This window comes from Lithobates pipiens, unplaced genomic scaffold (genome assembly GCF_037356315.1).
Source record: "Lithobates pipiens isolate NorthernLeopardFrog02 unplaced genomic scaffold, aLitPip1_a1.2 Scaffold_24, whole genome shotgun sequence".
In the NCBI taxonomy this organism is placed as follows: Eukaryota; Metazoa; Chordata; class Amphibia; order Anura; family Ranidae; genus Lithobates; species Lithobates pipiens.
The window spans coordinates 6,663,886-6,680,266 of NW_027507786.1; the positions used below are offsets into that span (position 1 = coordinate 6,663,886).

The window sequence follows — 16,381 nt, forward strand, 5'->3', positions numbered from 1 at the left end:
GGGGGCACTCGTCAGGATGGAGGCGCCAGAAGAGTCGAAGAGCCACCTGAGAAGAGGAGGTATATGTGTGTGTGTATATATATATATATTGTAGGAGATCAGACTCAATGCAGGGAAAAACTCACAGTTTCTTTAGGAAAAACATCATATTTCATGTACAGGATATTCACAAACAGTAGAAAAAGGCTTCTTGTCACCAAACGAAAGTAAACTTCTGATATTACCTTAGATTGCAAATCTAAGACTCCATGGAGGAACATAAATCCCATCAATAACCTTTCCTGCCATTTTACAGTGTTTCACTGGCACCTCGCCACAATAAGTATCATTATTATTATTTTTTTTTTTAGAAACTAGTTAGTATTAGGTATTACTTACTTCCTAATATAGCAGATGGCGAGGACCACGGCTGCTACGAAAAACACTAGAGCCAGGATGAGCAGTGCGGTCGGTAATTCTGTGTAAGAAAACTAAATTATTACACTGGAAATATTTTGAATGAATAAATAAATACATTAATATAGTTCTGTATTTTGAGGTGCATTTTGTAAAAGAAAATCATTAAATATATTTTTAAAACGCTAAGCTGGTGTAAAGAAATCATGTAACCTTTGCAATGGACATGCGCACTACCGAAAAATTTGTTAGTTTTCGCTTCATTCGTTTTTTTGATTTTTTTTTGTTCGAATTAATTTATTTAATGAATCTTGACAAATTTGTTAATTTACGAATTTTTCAATTTCCGAAAGTTTGAATTTCCAAAAATTTGGAAATTCAGAATTTCGGAGCGTCAAAATTTCGGGAATTCGAAATCGGAAATTCTAAATTTCCGAAATTCTAAATCTGTTACGTTCACAAAAAGCCAAATTTGAAAGGAAATTCCAATACCTATAATTTAATAGTTATTATTTTGAATTTTACTGAGTTTCTTTTTTTTCAGATTTTCGAATTGAAAAATTTAAAAATCCGAATTTCCGAATTCTGAATTTTCAAAATAAGCAAAAAAACCAAATGAAACGAAAAACAATTTTTTTTGTCAGTGCACATGTCTAGTAACAATACAATTATTTTTGTTTCAATGAAAGAATAGCATTGTTTTTGTCTCCAGGAAATGCAGCTGCTACAGATCAGCAGTTCATGGAGGCAATACATTTAAACTACATTTTGCAACAATAAAAAATGTAAAAAAAAAATGACTTTACTTCCAAATACAATTTTTTCGCTCTGTCGTGCTGCTTGATTTTCCGGTGGGTTAGTCGGTTCTTCTGTTGGTGGTTGAGTTGCCATCCTTGGTGTCATAGCTGGTGGAACCTGTTTTGGTGTCGTAGCTGGTGGAACCTGTTTTGGTGTCATAGCTGGTGGAACCTGTTTTGGTGTCGTAGCTGGTGGAACCTGTTTTGGTGTCGTAGCTGGTGGAGCCACTTTTGGTGGCAATCTTACTGTTGCTATCAGCGTGGTAAGCAATGGACGGCTTGTTGACTCTCCTAATGTGGTTGGTAAGATCGGCCAGGCTGTTGATCTCTGTTGTGGTTCCAGGATCTGTTGGTGGGTGGTTGGCAGTAGCGGGGGTGCAGTGGTTGGCTCCACGGTGCTTGGGGGTAGAGGTACCATGAGCTCTGGTTTACAGGAATTGATCCGCAGATCTGAAATGAAAGCAGTGATAATTGGATTTAATCAGGTCAACATATCCTGGCTTTCTAGACTACAACTCCAAGAACTTGTCCCTCATTGGTCTCCATCAATTGCTATTTACAAATGACCAGGCCAGCCGATGACCAAGCCAGTAAAATGCATTTGTGAGTATGGTGGACATGTCCAGTGGTATGAACATGCCTATGTTGCCACATATTGAATACTAAATACGCCATATCAAACACCCTATGGAAGCCTTTCTTCTTATGCCGGCCATACACGGTTCGAATTTCGAAAGAATTTTCTTTCGAAAATCGTATCTAAGAATTTTCGTATGAATTTCGCACCATTAGTGGGCTGCAGCAACAGCCGATTTTCGTGCGGAAATAAAATTTGAGGAATCGGACATGTTGGAAATTTTTAGAAAAACTAACGATTTTCTAATCAATGATGGGAGAATGGTGCGAGAAACGTAATAAGAAAAGAAAATGTACGGAGATAAAAGAATATTTATGGAGAGAAAAGAAGATTCCCAGCCAAGAAAATTCTTTTCTGTAGCAACATGAGGTGAAATTGAAGGCTTGGTCGGCCGAATTTCGAAAATCAATGGTGGTGCCATCGGATCACAAAAAAAACGAAATTTCTGATTTTGAAAAGAAAATTTGTTCGAAATTCGACCGTGTATGGCCTGCATTAGACCACCACATACTATCAATTTAAGCTAATGACACTCATCTGCCATGACTATGCTATTAAATATGGCTTGTTACCTGCTATGCCAATAGCTCTACCCTTCCATCTAATGACCACACCACTCAGAATTTGAGTAAATTGGCCATAGCAGCCATTTCTATTAGCCAAAATATACAGTGCCTTGTGAAAGTATTCGGCCCCCTTGAACTTTTCAACCTTTTGCCACATTTCAGGCTTCAAACATAAAGATATAAAATTTTTATTTTTTGTGAAGAATCACTAACAAGTGGGACACAATTGTGAAGTGGAACGAAATCTATTGGATTTTTGAAACTTTTTTAACTAATAAAAAAATGAAAAGTGGTGCGTGCAAAATTATTCGGCCCCTTTACTTTCAGTGCAGCAAACTCACTCCAGAAGTTCAGCGAGGATCTCTGAATGATCCAATGTTGTCCTAAATGACTGATGGTGATAAATAGAATCCACCTGTGTGTAATCAAGTCTCTGTATAAATGCACCTGCTCTGTGATACTCTCAGGGTTCTGTTGAAAGCGCAGAGAGCATCATGAAGACCAAAGAACACATCAGGCAGGTCCGTAATACTGTTGTGGAGAAGTTTAAAGCCGGATTTGGATACAATCTTGATTACCCATCAAATGCTGCCACCTGTGCCCATCAAATGAAGCCACTTGCCCATCAAATGCAGCCACTGTGCCCATCGATCCGCCCACCCCCCCCCCCCCACTTGCGGGGTTTGCGGATCTGGCTGGGGGGTGCCAGAGCCGCTGTCCGCGCATGTTGGGGGGTTGGTGGTCGGGATGCAGCCGACTCAGCCGTGGGGACTTACCTCTCACAGGGGCGGCGACCTCCACTCCAGAGCAAGTCTCCTCGCTCCTCTTCCTGCCTCCTGACTGGTGGGGAGGAAGGTTAGTGTGAAAATAGTGAAAATTAATTTGCTATGGTCACACAGTTGGGTGGGATCAGGGAGCACTCTCTGCGCCCCGAGCCCACCCTATTTTGAAGCCTATTTAAGCCTCTGGCGCCCACAGTGCATGGGCTGCCACTCTCCAAACTTTATAAACAAAGGACCAGTTTACTGGCCCCATCATTGGTATAAGTGGAAGGAATAGTGCCATCATTGGTGTTAGTGGGAGGAATAGTGCCCCATAATTGATATCAGTGGGAGGAATAGTGCCCCATCATTGGTATCAGTGGGAGGAATAGTGCCCCATCATTGGTATCAATGGAAGGAATAGTGCCCATCATTGGTGTTAGTGGGAGGAATAATGCCCCATCATTGGTATCAGTGGGAGGAATAGTGCCACATCATTGGTATCAGTGGGAGGAATAGTGCCTCATCATTGGTATCAGTGGAAGGAATAGAGCCCCATCATTGGTATCAGTGGGAGGAATAGAGCCCCATCATTGGTATCAGTGGAAGGAATAGTGCCCCATCATTGGTATCAGTGGAAGGAATAGTGCTCCATCATTGGTATCAGTGGGAGGAATAGTGCCTCATCATTGGTATCAGTGAAAGGAATAGTGCCCCATCATTGGTATCAGTGGGAGGAATAGTGGCCCATCATTGGTATCAGTGGGAGGAATAGTACCCCATCATTGGTGTCAGTGGGAGGACTAGTGGACTATCATTGGTATCAGTGGGAGGAATAGTGGCCCATCATTGGTATCAGTGGGAGGAATAGTGCCCCATCATTGGTATCAGTGGAAGGAATAGTACCCCATCATTGGTATCAGTGGGAGGAATAGTGGCCCATCATTGGTATCAGTGGGAGGAATAATGGCCCATCATTGGTATCAGTGGGAGGAATAGTGGCCCATCATTGGTGTCAGTGGGAGGACTAGTGGACTATCATTGGTATCAGTGGGAGGAATAGTGCCCCATTGTCGATGTCAGTAGTAGGAATTATGCCCCATTGTTGGTGTCATTGGGAGGAAAAGCGTCCAGAGGGCTGGATAAAGGTGAGCAAAGGGCTGCATCCAACCCCCAGGTCATAGTTTGGAGACTGCTGGTGTAGATGATGGTTCTGGGGGGGGGTCTGGGGGACACTATGGGATACTTTTGGGGGATGGGGCATCATGGAGGGCTGGTGGCTCTGCAGCAGCCATGTGGGAGGTTGGGGGGCGGGGCCGCTGTGGAGGCTGTGGGGTTTCAGAGGGCCTGGAGGCCACGATGGAAGGATGCAGGACAGGGGAGACCAGGGTCTGGCAGTGGGCCACAGACCAGTGGTTGCGAAGTAATGGTTTAAGATTAGGAAGGCCGTCACCCTCCCTCAAGATGCTGGTTAGACACGAACCCAGAATGAAAAGAATGAGATATGTCTTGAGCAGCTGACAAGTTAAATCAAGTAAGTTTCACATATTTGCATATATTTGTTCCTGAAAGGAATGTAGTCGTTCTGCACATGCCCAGCACACTTTTCAAATGGGGCCAGAAAAAGAATGTTATGATTTTTAGCATATCAGGTATTTTTGTACCGTCTTAATTGAACAAGATGGCACCGTACACGTGTCTCTCCCCATTGCTGCTAGACATGTGCGATTAGTTTCGTACGAATCCGAATTTTTATGCATACAAATTCCGTACGAAATTTCGTTTATGAATTTCGGATCCAAATTCATAACAAAAATTAAGGAAAAGTTAACGAACCTAAAAGTTAAAAAAAACAGGAAGTCAGCACAGCACAGGGACGGTGGGAACCCCTCAAAATGATAAATTCATCATAACGAAAATTCGTAATTGTTACGAAAAGTTAACGAACCTAAAAGTTAAAACCCCGGGAACTCAGCACAGGGATGGTGGGAACCCTTCATAATAGACACACAGCAGGTATAGAGACCTGGGAACTCAGCACAGGGATGGTGGGAACCCTTTGGGCAATTTCTATGCTTATGAATTTCGGATCCAAATTAACAGAAACATGACTGGTGTTTTGTTCACCAATCAGAGGAAGTTGGCACAGCACAGGGATGGTTTGAACCCCTCATGATGATAAATTCATCATAATGAACTTTCGTTATTTTAATGAAAAGTTTACGAATCTAACGAAAATTCATATTTCATACGAATCCGAATTGAATTTCGTACACGAATTACAATTTTTTTTTCGCACAGAAACGAAACCAATTTTTTGACGGCGCCCATGTCTAATTGCTGCCATCCAGATAATAAAGCTGTAAACTACTTTTTTTTTTCTCATTCTGAATGATTTTTCCTGTGGCTTTAGTGCAATCGCTATGGTGTGAGCATAGTGATAAACAGTGGCGTAACTAGAACCTTCAGGGCCCCAATGCAAGAAACTATGAAGGGCCCCCCTGAACCCCAGCCAGGGCCCTTCCCTCTGAGTCCGGCGGTGGAACTCCAGGGCGTGGTTACAGGTATAACCTTTGTGAGCCCTGTAGTTCCACCACTGGCATCAGTAGTTTTTTTTATTATTTTTTTTAAATTTTTAGGTGCCCCATTGGGGGACTGTCCCTATGCAGGATGGGGTCCCTGTCCCCAGAAGAGATGAGGTCCTTTTCTCCAGGGCAGATGAAGTTACTGCCCCCAGGGGAGAAGGGGTCCCTGTCCCCAGGGGAGGTGGGGGTCCCTGTCCCCAGGGGAGATGAGGGTCCCTGTCCCCAGGGGGAGATGGAGGGGGTATGTAATGGTGTGTGGGCGATGGGGGTCCTCTCACTCACCATGACCAAGCTGCAGGCCGCGCACTCATCCATGTTGGCCTGGGCTCCATCCAGTGTGCTGGACGGGTGATCAGCATATCTCCCAGAAAGACCTTTCATCATCTGTGTACGACGGGGGAGGAGGGGGGCTGGCAGACAAGCCTGCAGTGTCCTCCGGGGAGCCGGCTCTCATAGGGCTGCACTGCATCTGTGTGCTTAAAGTTTGTTTACCTGGGAGAAGTATGCAGTGCAGTGTGGGCCGGACTTGGGGGGGGGGCGGGACTCTGGCTGGGGAGAACAGACATCGCACTGAGCGGCAATGTATGGAGCAGGAGAGGGGCACTCTGAGGAGCCGGCCAAGGACACAGGTCATGCAGGGAATGCACAACTAAAGAGCAGCCAGTGCGATAGTCGAGCATGGAGCTCTGCTAGTCACCCTCCACCTCCAGCCACCCGTGTGCATGCTGCACTGGTAACCCTAGCTGCCTATGCTGCTGCCGGCCATATGTAGAGGGGGCTGCATGGGCCCCCTTCAGCACAGGGCCCAGTTGCGGTCGCTACTGCTGCACCCCCTATAGTTACGCCCCTGGTGATAAATAAATGATTGAAAAGCAAATATACGAGTCGCATGCGTTGCCCAGGGGCGATTTTGGCCCATTCTTTCACAAAGTCTTCAAATTTTGAAGGTTCTGTGGTCCTCTTCTATGAACTTTGATCTTTAGTTCTTTCCATAGATTTTTCTATTGGATTTCAATTGGATTTTTCTATTGGATTCAAGTCAGATGATTAGCTGGGCTATTCTAGCAGCTTTGTTTTCTTTCTTTGAAACCAATTGAGAGTTCCCTGGCCTTTTTTTTTTTTTTTTTTTTTTTAGGGATCATTGTCTTTCCCTCGTTTCATCTTCATCATCCTGGTAGACGGTAGAGCTGGGCGATTAAAAAAAAAAAAAACGATTCGAATTGAGTTTTTTTTTTTGATGGACACCGCGCCGGTCCTGAGGAGCTGCGGGCAGGAGTTTTTAGGCGATGCCGCAGCTTCGGCCTAGTTCACGGCGTCCGGCGGTCCTGGTGAAAAAAATAAAAAAATAAAAAAATCTAAGAAAAAACGATTTGCTGAAATTTTGAATCGATTTGACCTCTCAACTCGAGTGAAGATTTAAATCGATTTTTTTCTCCAGCCCTAGTAGACGGCAGCAGAATTTTTTCCCCCATTCCTCCTTCCTTCAAGGGATTTATATAGCGCCAACAGTTTACGCAGCGCTTTACAATATAAAACACAATACAAGACAATACAGTTATAATACAATAAAACACAATAGCATTAAGCCCACGTACACACGGTCGGAGATTTTGCCAACCAAATCCGTCGGATTTTGCCCGTCGGATTTAGTCCGACGGATTGTGTCCGAAACTGTTGCATACACACGGTCGGGCCAAGTTGGCGAAAAATCCGATCTTTCAGAACGTGATGACGTAATTTCGTTACGATGGGACTACATTCAGGCTAGTAGCCAATAGCTTTGATGTAGGAATTTGATCTGAGCATGCGTGGCACTTGGTCCGATGAAAATGCTCTACACATGATCGGATTAGGTCCATCCGGCCCATTCGGTCAGGAAATATTTCCAACATGTTGGAAAATTGGGTCGGACGGAGATTCGGATGGAATCAGTCCGATGCATACCACACACAGTCGGATTATCTGAAGACGCGGTCCGATAAGACTCATTCCGACAGATTCTCCGACCGTGTGTACAAGGGCTTAGAGGGCCTTGCTCAGGAGAGTTTACAATCTAATAGGGTGGGGCAGGTGGTACAAAAGGTTGTAACTGTGGGGAACGAGCTGATGGAAGTGATAGAAGTTTAGTTGGAGATGTGATAGGCTTTCCTGAAGAGATGAGTTTTCAGGGATCACCTGAAGGTAGCAAGAGTAGGTGGAGGTAGCGAGTTCCAGAGAATGGGAGAGGCTCTGGAGAAATCCTGGAGACGAGCATGGGAGGAGGAGATGAGAGAGCTTGAGAGTAGGATGTCTTGAGAAGAGCGGAGGGGATGATTTGGGTGATATTTGGAGACAAGATTGGTGATGTAGCCCGGGGCAGAGTTGTGAATGGCTTTGTATGTAGTGGTTAGTATTTTGAATTAAATTCGCTGGGTGATCGGGAAGCCAGTGTAGTTTGAAGTTTTCCCGTACCGTTTGCTGAAAAACAGCCCCGCCCCCACCATGATGTTCCCACCTGCAAACCTCACTGTGGCATCCAAAGTGTTCATTTGTGGTCTCATCTGACCAGACTATAGTCTCCCCGTATATCGCAGGCTTGTCCAAATGTTGTGCAGCAAACTTTAAACGAGCTTCAACATGCTTTTTCTCCAGCAATGGAGTCTTGTGTGTTGAGCGTGCATACAGGCCATGGCGGGTGAGTGCATTACTTATTGTTTTCTTTTAAACAATTGTACCTGCTGATTCCAGGTCTTTCTGAAGCTCTCCACAAGTGGTCCTTGGCTCTTGGACAACTCTTCTGATAATTCTTTTCACTCCTCTGTCAGAAATCTTGCGAGGAGCACCTGGTCGTGGCTGGTTAATGGTGAAATTATGTTCTATTTCTGGATTATGGCCCCGACAGTGCTCACTGGAACATTCAGAAGTTTAAAAATACTTCTGTAGCCAATGCCAGCAGTACGTTTTGCATCGATAAGGTTGCGAAGGTCTTGAGAGAGCTCTTTGCTTTTACCCATCATGAGATATTTCTTGTGTGGCACCTCGGTAATGAGACACCTTTTTATAGGCCATCAGTTGAGATTGAACCAGCTGATATTAATTTGCACTGACAAGGGGCAGGATTGCTTTCTAATTACTGATAGATTTCAGCTGGTGTCTTGGCTTTTTGCACCTCCCTTTCTTCACGTGTTCACTACATTTTCCCTGTGTCATTCCATTTGATAACACAGAACTTCATTTCTCAACTTATTTGTTTTGGTGTCTTTGTATGTATGTATGGAGTTGTTACTGACATGCGGTGAACATTTCATGTGAATAGCACCTTCAGAAATATATTTACACAGAAAAATGGTGACATGTTCAATACTTATTTTACCCGCTGTATATGAGTATGAACGTGCAATTGCTTCAGACAAGATGATTATCTAATTGTACACCTGTGGATATTGCTGCATACAATCAATGTGTTTCCACATATGAAAAGCAAATAATATATTCACCACTTGAAGACCAGGCCTTTTCTGGCACTTTTTGTTTACATGTAACCAGGGCTTTTTTTCTCAGAGAATAGGTGCAGGAACTCCCACCTTCCGAGTCACCTCTTGTGTTCACCCCCTACCCACCTCCGAGCACCATTCCTTTGTTCCAACCCCTACCCACCTTTGAGCACCATTCCTTGGTTCCACCCCCTGCCCACCTCTGAGCACCATTCCTTGGTTCGACCCCCTACCCACCTCCGAGCACCATTCCTTGGTTCCACCCCCTGCCCACCTCTGAGCACCATTCCTTGGTTCGACCCCCTGCCCACCTCCGAGCACCATTCCTTGGTTCCACCCCCTGCCCACCTCTGAGCACCATTCCTTGGTTCCACCCCCTGCCCACCTCCGAGCACCATTCCTTGGTTCAAACCCCCTACCCACCTCCGAGCACCATTCCTTGGTTCCACCCCCTACCCACCTCCGAGCACCATTCCTTGGTTCCACCCCCTACCCCCATCAGAGCCCTGTTCCTTGGTTCTACCCCCTGCTCACCTCCGAGCACCATTCCTTGGTTCCACCCCCTACCCACATCAGAGCACCGTTCCTTGGTTCTACCCCCTGCTCACCTCCGAGCACCATTCCTTGGTTCCGCTCTCTACCCACATCCGAGCACCGTTCCTTAGTTCCACTCCCTACCCACCTCTGTGCACCATTACTTTGTTCCACCCCCTATCCACCTCCGAGCACCATTCCTTTGTTCCACTCCCTACCCACATCCGAGCACCATTCCTTGGTTCCACCCCCTATCCACCTCCAAGCACCATTCCTTGGTTCTACCCCCTGCTCACCTCCGAGCACCATTCCTTGGTTCTGCTCTGTACCCACACCCGAGCACCATTCCTTGATTCTACTCACCTCTGAGCACCATTCCTTGGTTCCACCCCCTACCCACCCCCGAGCACCATTCCTTGGTTCCACCCCCTACCCACCTCCGAGCACCATTCCTTGGTTCCACTCCCTACCACCGTTCCTTGGTTCCACTCCCTACCCACCTCTGTGCACCATTCCTTTGTTCCACCCCCTATCCACCTCCGAGCACCATTCCTTTGTTCCACTCCCTACCCACATCTGAGCACCATTCCTTGGTTCCAGCCCCAATCCACCTCCGAGCACCATTCCTTGGTTCTACCCCCTGCTCACCTCCGAGCACCATTCCTTGGTTCCGCTCTCTACCCACATCCGACCACCATTCCTTGGTTCCACCCCCTATCCACCTCCGAGCACCATTCCTTAGTTCTACCCCCTGCTCACTTCCAAGCACCATTCCTTGGTTCCGCTCTCTACCCACATCCGAGCACCGTTCCTTGGTTCCACCACCTACCCACCTCCGAGCACCGTTTCTTGGTTCCACCCCCACCCACCTCTGAGCACTGTTCCTTGGTTCCACCTCTGAGCACTTTTCCTTGGTTCCACCTCCTACCCATCTCCGAGCACCATTCCTTGGTTCCACCCCTCACCCACCTCTGAGCACTGTTCCTTGGTTCCTCCCCCAACCCACCTCCAAGCACCATTCCTTGGTTCCACCTCTGAGCACTGTTCCTTGGTTCCAAAAAACAATTTTGTTTTAGTTAAATATAAAAGATGATGTCACGCCAAGTAAATAGAGACCAAACATATCACGCTATAAAATTGCGCACAGCCACGCAAAAGCGGCAAACTACGTGAATTTTACTATCCATAGGTGACGATTTAAAAGCCTTTACAGGTTACCATTTTAGATTTTCAGAGGAGGTATGGTGCTAGAATTACTGCCCAGGATCTGACGTGCGTGACGATATCTAATGGGATGATCGCTGTTTGCGTGTGTGCGGGACCAACATGTGCATTTGCCTTTGGGTGCTAGCATGGGGGGATGGGGGGGCACTTTCATTTTTTTTTTTCTTTAATTATTATTATTTATTTTTTTACACTGTTGCTTTAAATTTATTTATTTTTTGATCACTTTTATTGCTGTCACAAGGAATGTAAACATCCCTTGTGACATCAATAGGCATGTAAAAGGTACTATTTATGGAGGGACAAGGGGTCAATAAGACCCCAGCGTGCTCCCAGCACAGAGACTGGGGTCTCGCCGAGAGCCTCGGACCCGTACTAATAATTGGGACCCGGAACTCTCGATTCCGAGTCCCCTGATCGATGTAGTAGCCTCTGGTCGGCTACCACCATGAACACTCGCTGTGAAACCCTCCCCTGTGTTTCTCCTTCCCCTTATGAATGGAGAGAAAAGATACATTGTATGTTTCTCTTTCCTTTCAGAGGAAAAAAAAAAGTGTGTGTAAAAAAATAAAAGAAAAATAAAGAAAAATACCAAGATCAAGGTTTGATCTAGTTTTGATCTAGGTCCATGCTGCATTCACGGGCACAGTGAGGGTCCAATTGTGGGCACAGTGAGGCTGCATTCGTGGGCACAGTGAGGGTGCAATGGTGGGCACAGTAAGGGTGCAATGGTGGGCCCTGTGAGGGTGCAATGGTGGGCACAGTGAGGGTGCAATGGTGGGCACAGTGAGGGTGCAATGGTGGGCACAGTGAGGGTGCAATGGTGGGCCCTGTGAGGGTGCAATGGTGGGCACAGTGAGGGTGCAATGTTGGGCACAGTGAGGGTGCAATGGTGGGCACAGTGAAGCTGCAATGGTTTGTACAATGAAGCCGCAATGGTGGGCACAGTGAAGCTGTATTGGTGGGCACAGTGAGGCTGCATTCATGCGCACAGCGAGGCTGCATTCACGGGCACAGTAAGGCTGCAATGGTGGGCACAGTGAAGCTGCAATGGTGGGCACAATGAGGCTGCATTCACGGGCACAGTAAGGCTGCATTTGATGGGCAAACGTGCGGGATTGTGTAGACAGGGTCCCAGTGCACTATATTGTCCGGGGGCCTATAATGCTCTTAAAATGGCACCCTGTGACTGGACAGTGAAAGGAGAAGCAGCACATTGATGAGTTCACCTCTGTCACTCTGCTTTCTCCACCTATCAGCATGCTTCCTTGTAATTGCAGCACACCCAGGGCTGCTGTTAGAAATCACTGGGGGCCCATACAGCCTACCTGGCAGCCCCCCCCCCCCCTATATATCAAGACCATATTTTTACTAAAAATACACTAAAGTCATTATTAGCGGACGCAAATATAACAGAGAACCTGTGTGAATTGGCATACTTTTTTAAAAATAGTTTTTTACATTTAAAAAAAATTGAAAATGAGGTTTGGCTGTACTTTTCCTTTAAGCGATACGTCCAGCAAATATTTGATGTGGGTGTACACCGGGCGTCTTCTTCACCTGCTTCCAGTCTCAGCCTCTTGTGTGTTGCGGTCTTTGTATGAGATCAGTGACTCAGAAGCCATCAGATAAGTGAATACAGCCAGACAACCAGCATTTTCAGAAAAAAAAAAAAAGCATACTCACCAGAAGCGTTGAAACAATAGGCGCTGAAGTCACGGGACAGCGGTACAGTCCAGGTGAGGACCCCGGTTAGGTTCTTTCCACATTTTTCATTGTTTTGAATTCGTGAAATAACTCCATATTTCTCCATCACCCACCCATAGCTGTAGAGGAGAGGAATAGCCATTGTATCATAAAGGCGATGATGTCATAGTATATTTAAAGTGGATGATGTTTACCAACAGTTTATGTAATGTTACTCCTGTATGGTTATTTTTCATTCATATTGATTCAGATATTTGGTTACCTGAAGTATAGATGAAAAGTGGATAGGACTAATTGGATGGGAAAAATGAGGTTCAGGTCCACATCCCTTGTGCAACATGTAAAAGAAAAGTTCCTCCAAAAACGGGACTTTAACCGCTTCATCCCCAGAAGATTTTACCCCCCTTCCTGACCAGAGCACTTTTTGCGATTCGGTACTGCGTCGCTTTAACTGACAATTGCGCGGTCGTGCGACGTGGCTCCCAAACAAATTTGACGTCTTTTCTTTCCCCACAAATAGAGCTTCCTTTTGGTGGTATTTGATCACCTCTGCGGTTTTTATTTTTTGTGCTATAAGCAAAAAAAAGAGCATAAATTTTGAAAAAAAAACGCATTATTTTTTTTACTTTTTGCTATAATAAATATCCCCCAAAAATATATAAAAAAAACGTTTTTTTTTCCTCAGTTTAGGCCGATACGGATTCTTCTACATATTTTTGGTAAAAAAAAAATCACAATAAGCGTTTATTGATTGGTTTGCGCAAAAGTTATAGCGTCTACAAAATAGGGGATAGTTGTATAGCATTTTTATTATTCTTGTTTTTTTTTTTTTTTTTTTTACTAGTAATGGCATTGATATGCGATTTTTATCGTGACTGCGACATTATGGCGGACACGTCGGACAATTTTGACACATTTTTGGGACCACTGGCATTAATACAGCGATCGGAGCGATTAAAAATGCACTGATTACTGTAAAAATGTCACTGCCAGTGAAGGGGTCAACACTAGGGGGGCGGTCAAGGGGTTAAGTGTGTCCTAGTTTGTGTTCTAACTGAAGGGGGGAGGGGACTGTGCAGTGAAGATAACATACTCTGTATGAACAGACGATCTGTTTACACACAGTTCCGGGTTCTCCGTGTCTCAGAGGCGATCGCAGGAGCCTGGCGGTCATCAAGACCACTGTGCACTTGCATTGGCACGGGGGGCGGGCGCGCGCAAACCCTAGTGGCCACAGGGCGAAGCGACGTTATATAACTTTCTTTCGCCCAGCCGTGCCATTCTGCCGCAGTACAACTTCGGCGGCTGGTCAGCATGTGGTTAACGGACCATGAACACTCAGAGAAATTTTTTTTTTTTTTTACTAGTAATGGCGGCGATCAGCGATTCTTATTGTGACTGCGACATTATGGCGGACACATCGGACATTTTTGACACATTTTTGGGACCATTGTCATTTATACAGTAATCACTGCTATATAAATGCAGTGATTCCTGTGTAAATGACACTGGCAGTGAAGGGGTTAACCAGTGGGTGGCAGTGTAGGGGTTAAGTGTTACTAACTGTGGGGGGGTTGGGCTTTCATTTAGTGAACACTGATCTCTGCTCCAATCACATGGAGCAGAGATTAGCGTCACTAGTTGCTAGGCAGAATGGAGAAATGCTGTTTACACGGCATTTCCTCCATTCGGCCGCTCCGTGAGACGATCGCGGGAATGCCCGCGGCGATCGAGTCCGCGGGTCCCGCGACCGGACTCACGGGGGTCCCGACCAGCGCGGGAGTGCGCCGCCGGCGGCGCGATCCCGATGGCAGGGCGGCATTGAATATTGGACGTACCTGTACGCCAATATGCCTGCCCATGCCATTCTGTCGACGTAAATCGTCGTGCGCTGGTCGGGAAGTGGTTAAATGATTGAATTGTATATATTTGTATGACATTATATATATATATATATATATATATATATATATATGATTATTATAGTTTGTATTAACTTTATAGATTGTCCATATTTTTATGGAAACCTTTCACCCCTCTCTCCTTTTCGCTTGAAGAAGACCGTCATTTCACATGTCGAAACGCGTTAGTAAATTTATCTGTCTAGTTGGCAGTTGGTTTGGGCTTCTTCCATCTTTTTTATGTTGCAACTTCATGTGTATTTCGATGTGTTTTATGATATGATGTTAATAAATACAATTTTTATTTTTTACTAAATATTTTTCTCTGAGTGTTCATGGTCCTTTCAAGTTCCATTTTTTTAGTTATCTGAAGTATAGGTTGTGCATATACACTATATTGCCATAAGTATTGGGACGCCTGCCTTTACACGTACATGAACTTTAATGGCCTCCCAGTCTTAGTTCATAGAGTTCAATATTGAGTTGGCCCACCTTTTGCAGCTATAACAGCTTCAACTCTTCTGGGAAGGCCGTCCACAAGGTTTAGGAGGGTGTCTATGGGAATGACCATTCTTCCAGAAGCGCATTTGAGAAGTCAGGCACTGATGTTGCATGAGAAGGCCTGGCTCGGATTCTCCACTCTAATTCATCCCAATGGTGTTCTGTTGGGTTGACGTCAGGACTCTGTGCAGGCCAGTCAAGTTCCTCCAACCCAAACTCATTCATCCATGTCTTTATGGACCTTGCTTTGTGCACTGGTCTAAATAATTTGGTGGAGGGGGGGATTATGGTGTGGGGGTTGTTTTTCAGGGGTTGGGTTTGGCCCCTTAGTTCCAGTGAAGGGAACTTATAAGGCCTCAGCATACCAAGACATTTTGGACAATTTCATGCTCCCAACTTTGTGGTAATAGTTTGGGGATGGCCCCTTCCTGTTCCAACATGACTGTACCCCAGTGCACAAAGCACTTCTCTCCTCCACGGGCATCACGGCAGTTTCCGTCTCCGCCCGCCTCCTCGCCGTCAATCAAAATGCTTCTTCTTTCCGCCAATCGGGAAACGGGTCTCCGACACGCTTCCTGATTGGCCAGGGGGGAGAATCGGTGTGAAAATAGCAAATACTGTATTAATTCGCTATTATCACACAACTGGGTGGGCTCGGTTTGCAGTGCTCTGCGTCCCGAGCCCATCCTATTTTGAAGCCTGTTAGAGCCTCTGGCCCCAATCACGTGCTTCAAAACACCCCCTGCCCCCTCCCATTGGAATCCGTGTATTCAGTGTCCCGCACGGGGGCCAGACGCATGGATAGAGGTGGCGGCGCTCATGCGCCTCTAATGGACAGGCCACTCTGAATCCCGGTAAACCACTTGCAAACCGCGACAGTGAGGTCGGCATGTGGTTAGGCTCTGATAAGCAAGTAGGAGTGGGGTGTGATCTAGTAAAATCCATTTATTCTTTTAGGCAGAAATGAATAAAGCTGCCCTGGGCCCCCCTGTTTAGCTGATGGGGCCTGGGGCCAGTAGAGCGGGACCAGTTGTACTGCCATATTAGCGGGCCTGATCATTTATGTGCTCTGTACATTTGCATACAATGGGCAAAATAATTATTTGATCCCCTGCTGATTTTGTAAGTTTGCCTATTTACAAAGAAATGAAGGGTCTATCATTTTTATCATGGGTGTATTATAAATGATAGAGACAGAATATTAACCAAACATCCAGGAAAAACACATGATACACATTTTATAAATTGAGTTGCAGTTCAGTGAGCAAAATAAGTATTTGATCCCCAAGCAAAACATGA

General features: G+C 45.6%; 1 protein-coding gene across 2 annotated transcripts in view; it reads right to left on the minus strand.

Moving 5' to 3' along the window:
• Window positions 1-16,381, minus strand: part of LYVE1 (lymphatic vessel endothelial hyaluronan receptor 1) — a 42,619-nt gene that overhangs the window by 1,481 nt on the left and 24,757 nt on the right. Inside the window, exons 3-6 of one of the 2 annotated variants that reach the window (XM_077453553.1) lie at window positions 12,660-12,799; window positions 1,366-1,643; window positions 1,203-1,311; window positions 379-457 (exon numbers count right to left, since the gene is read on the minus strand). In XM_077453553.1, coding sequence (XP_077309679.1) covers window positions 379-457; window positions 1,203-1,311; window positions 1,366-1,643; window positions 12,660-12,799 — 606 coding nt within the window. The remainder of the gene's footprint in view (window positions 1-378; window positions 458-1,202; window positions 1,312-1,365; window positions 1,644-12,659; window positions 12,800-16,381) is intronic. The other variant, XM_077453554.1, reaches the window with a different exon arrangement.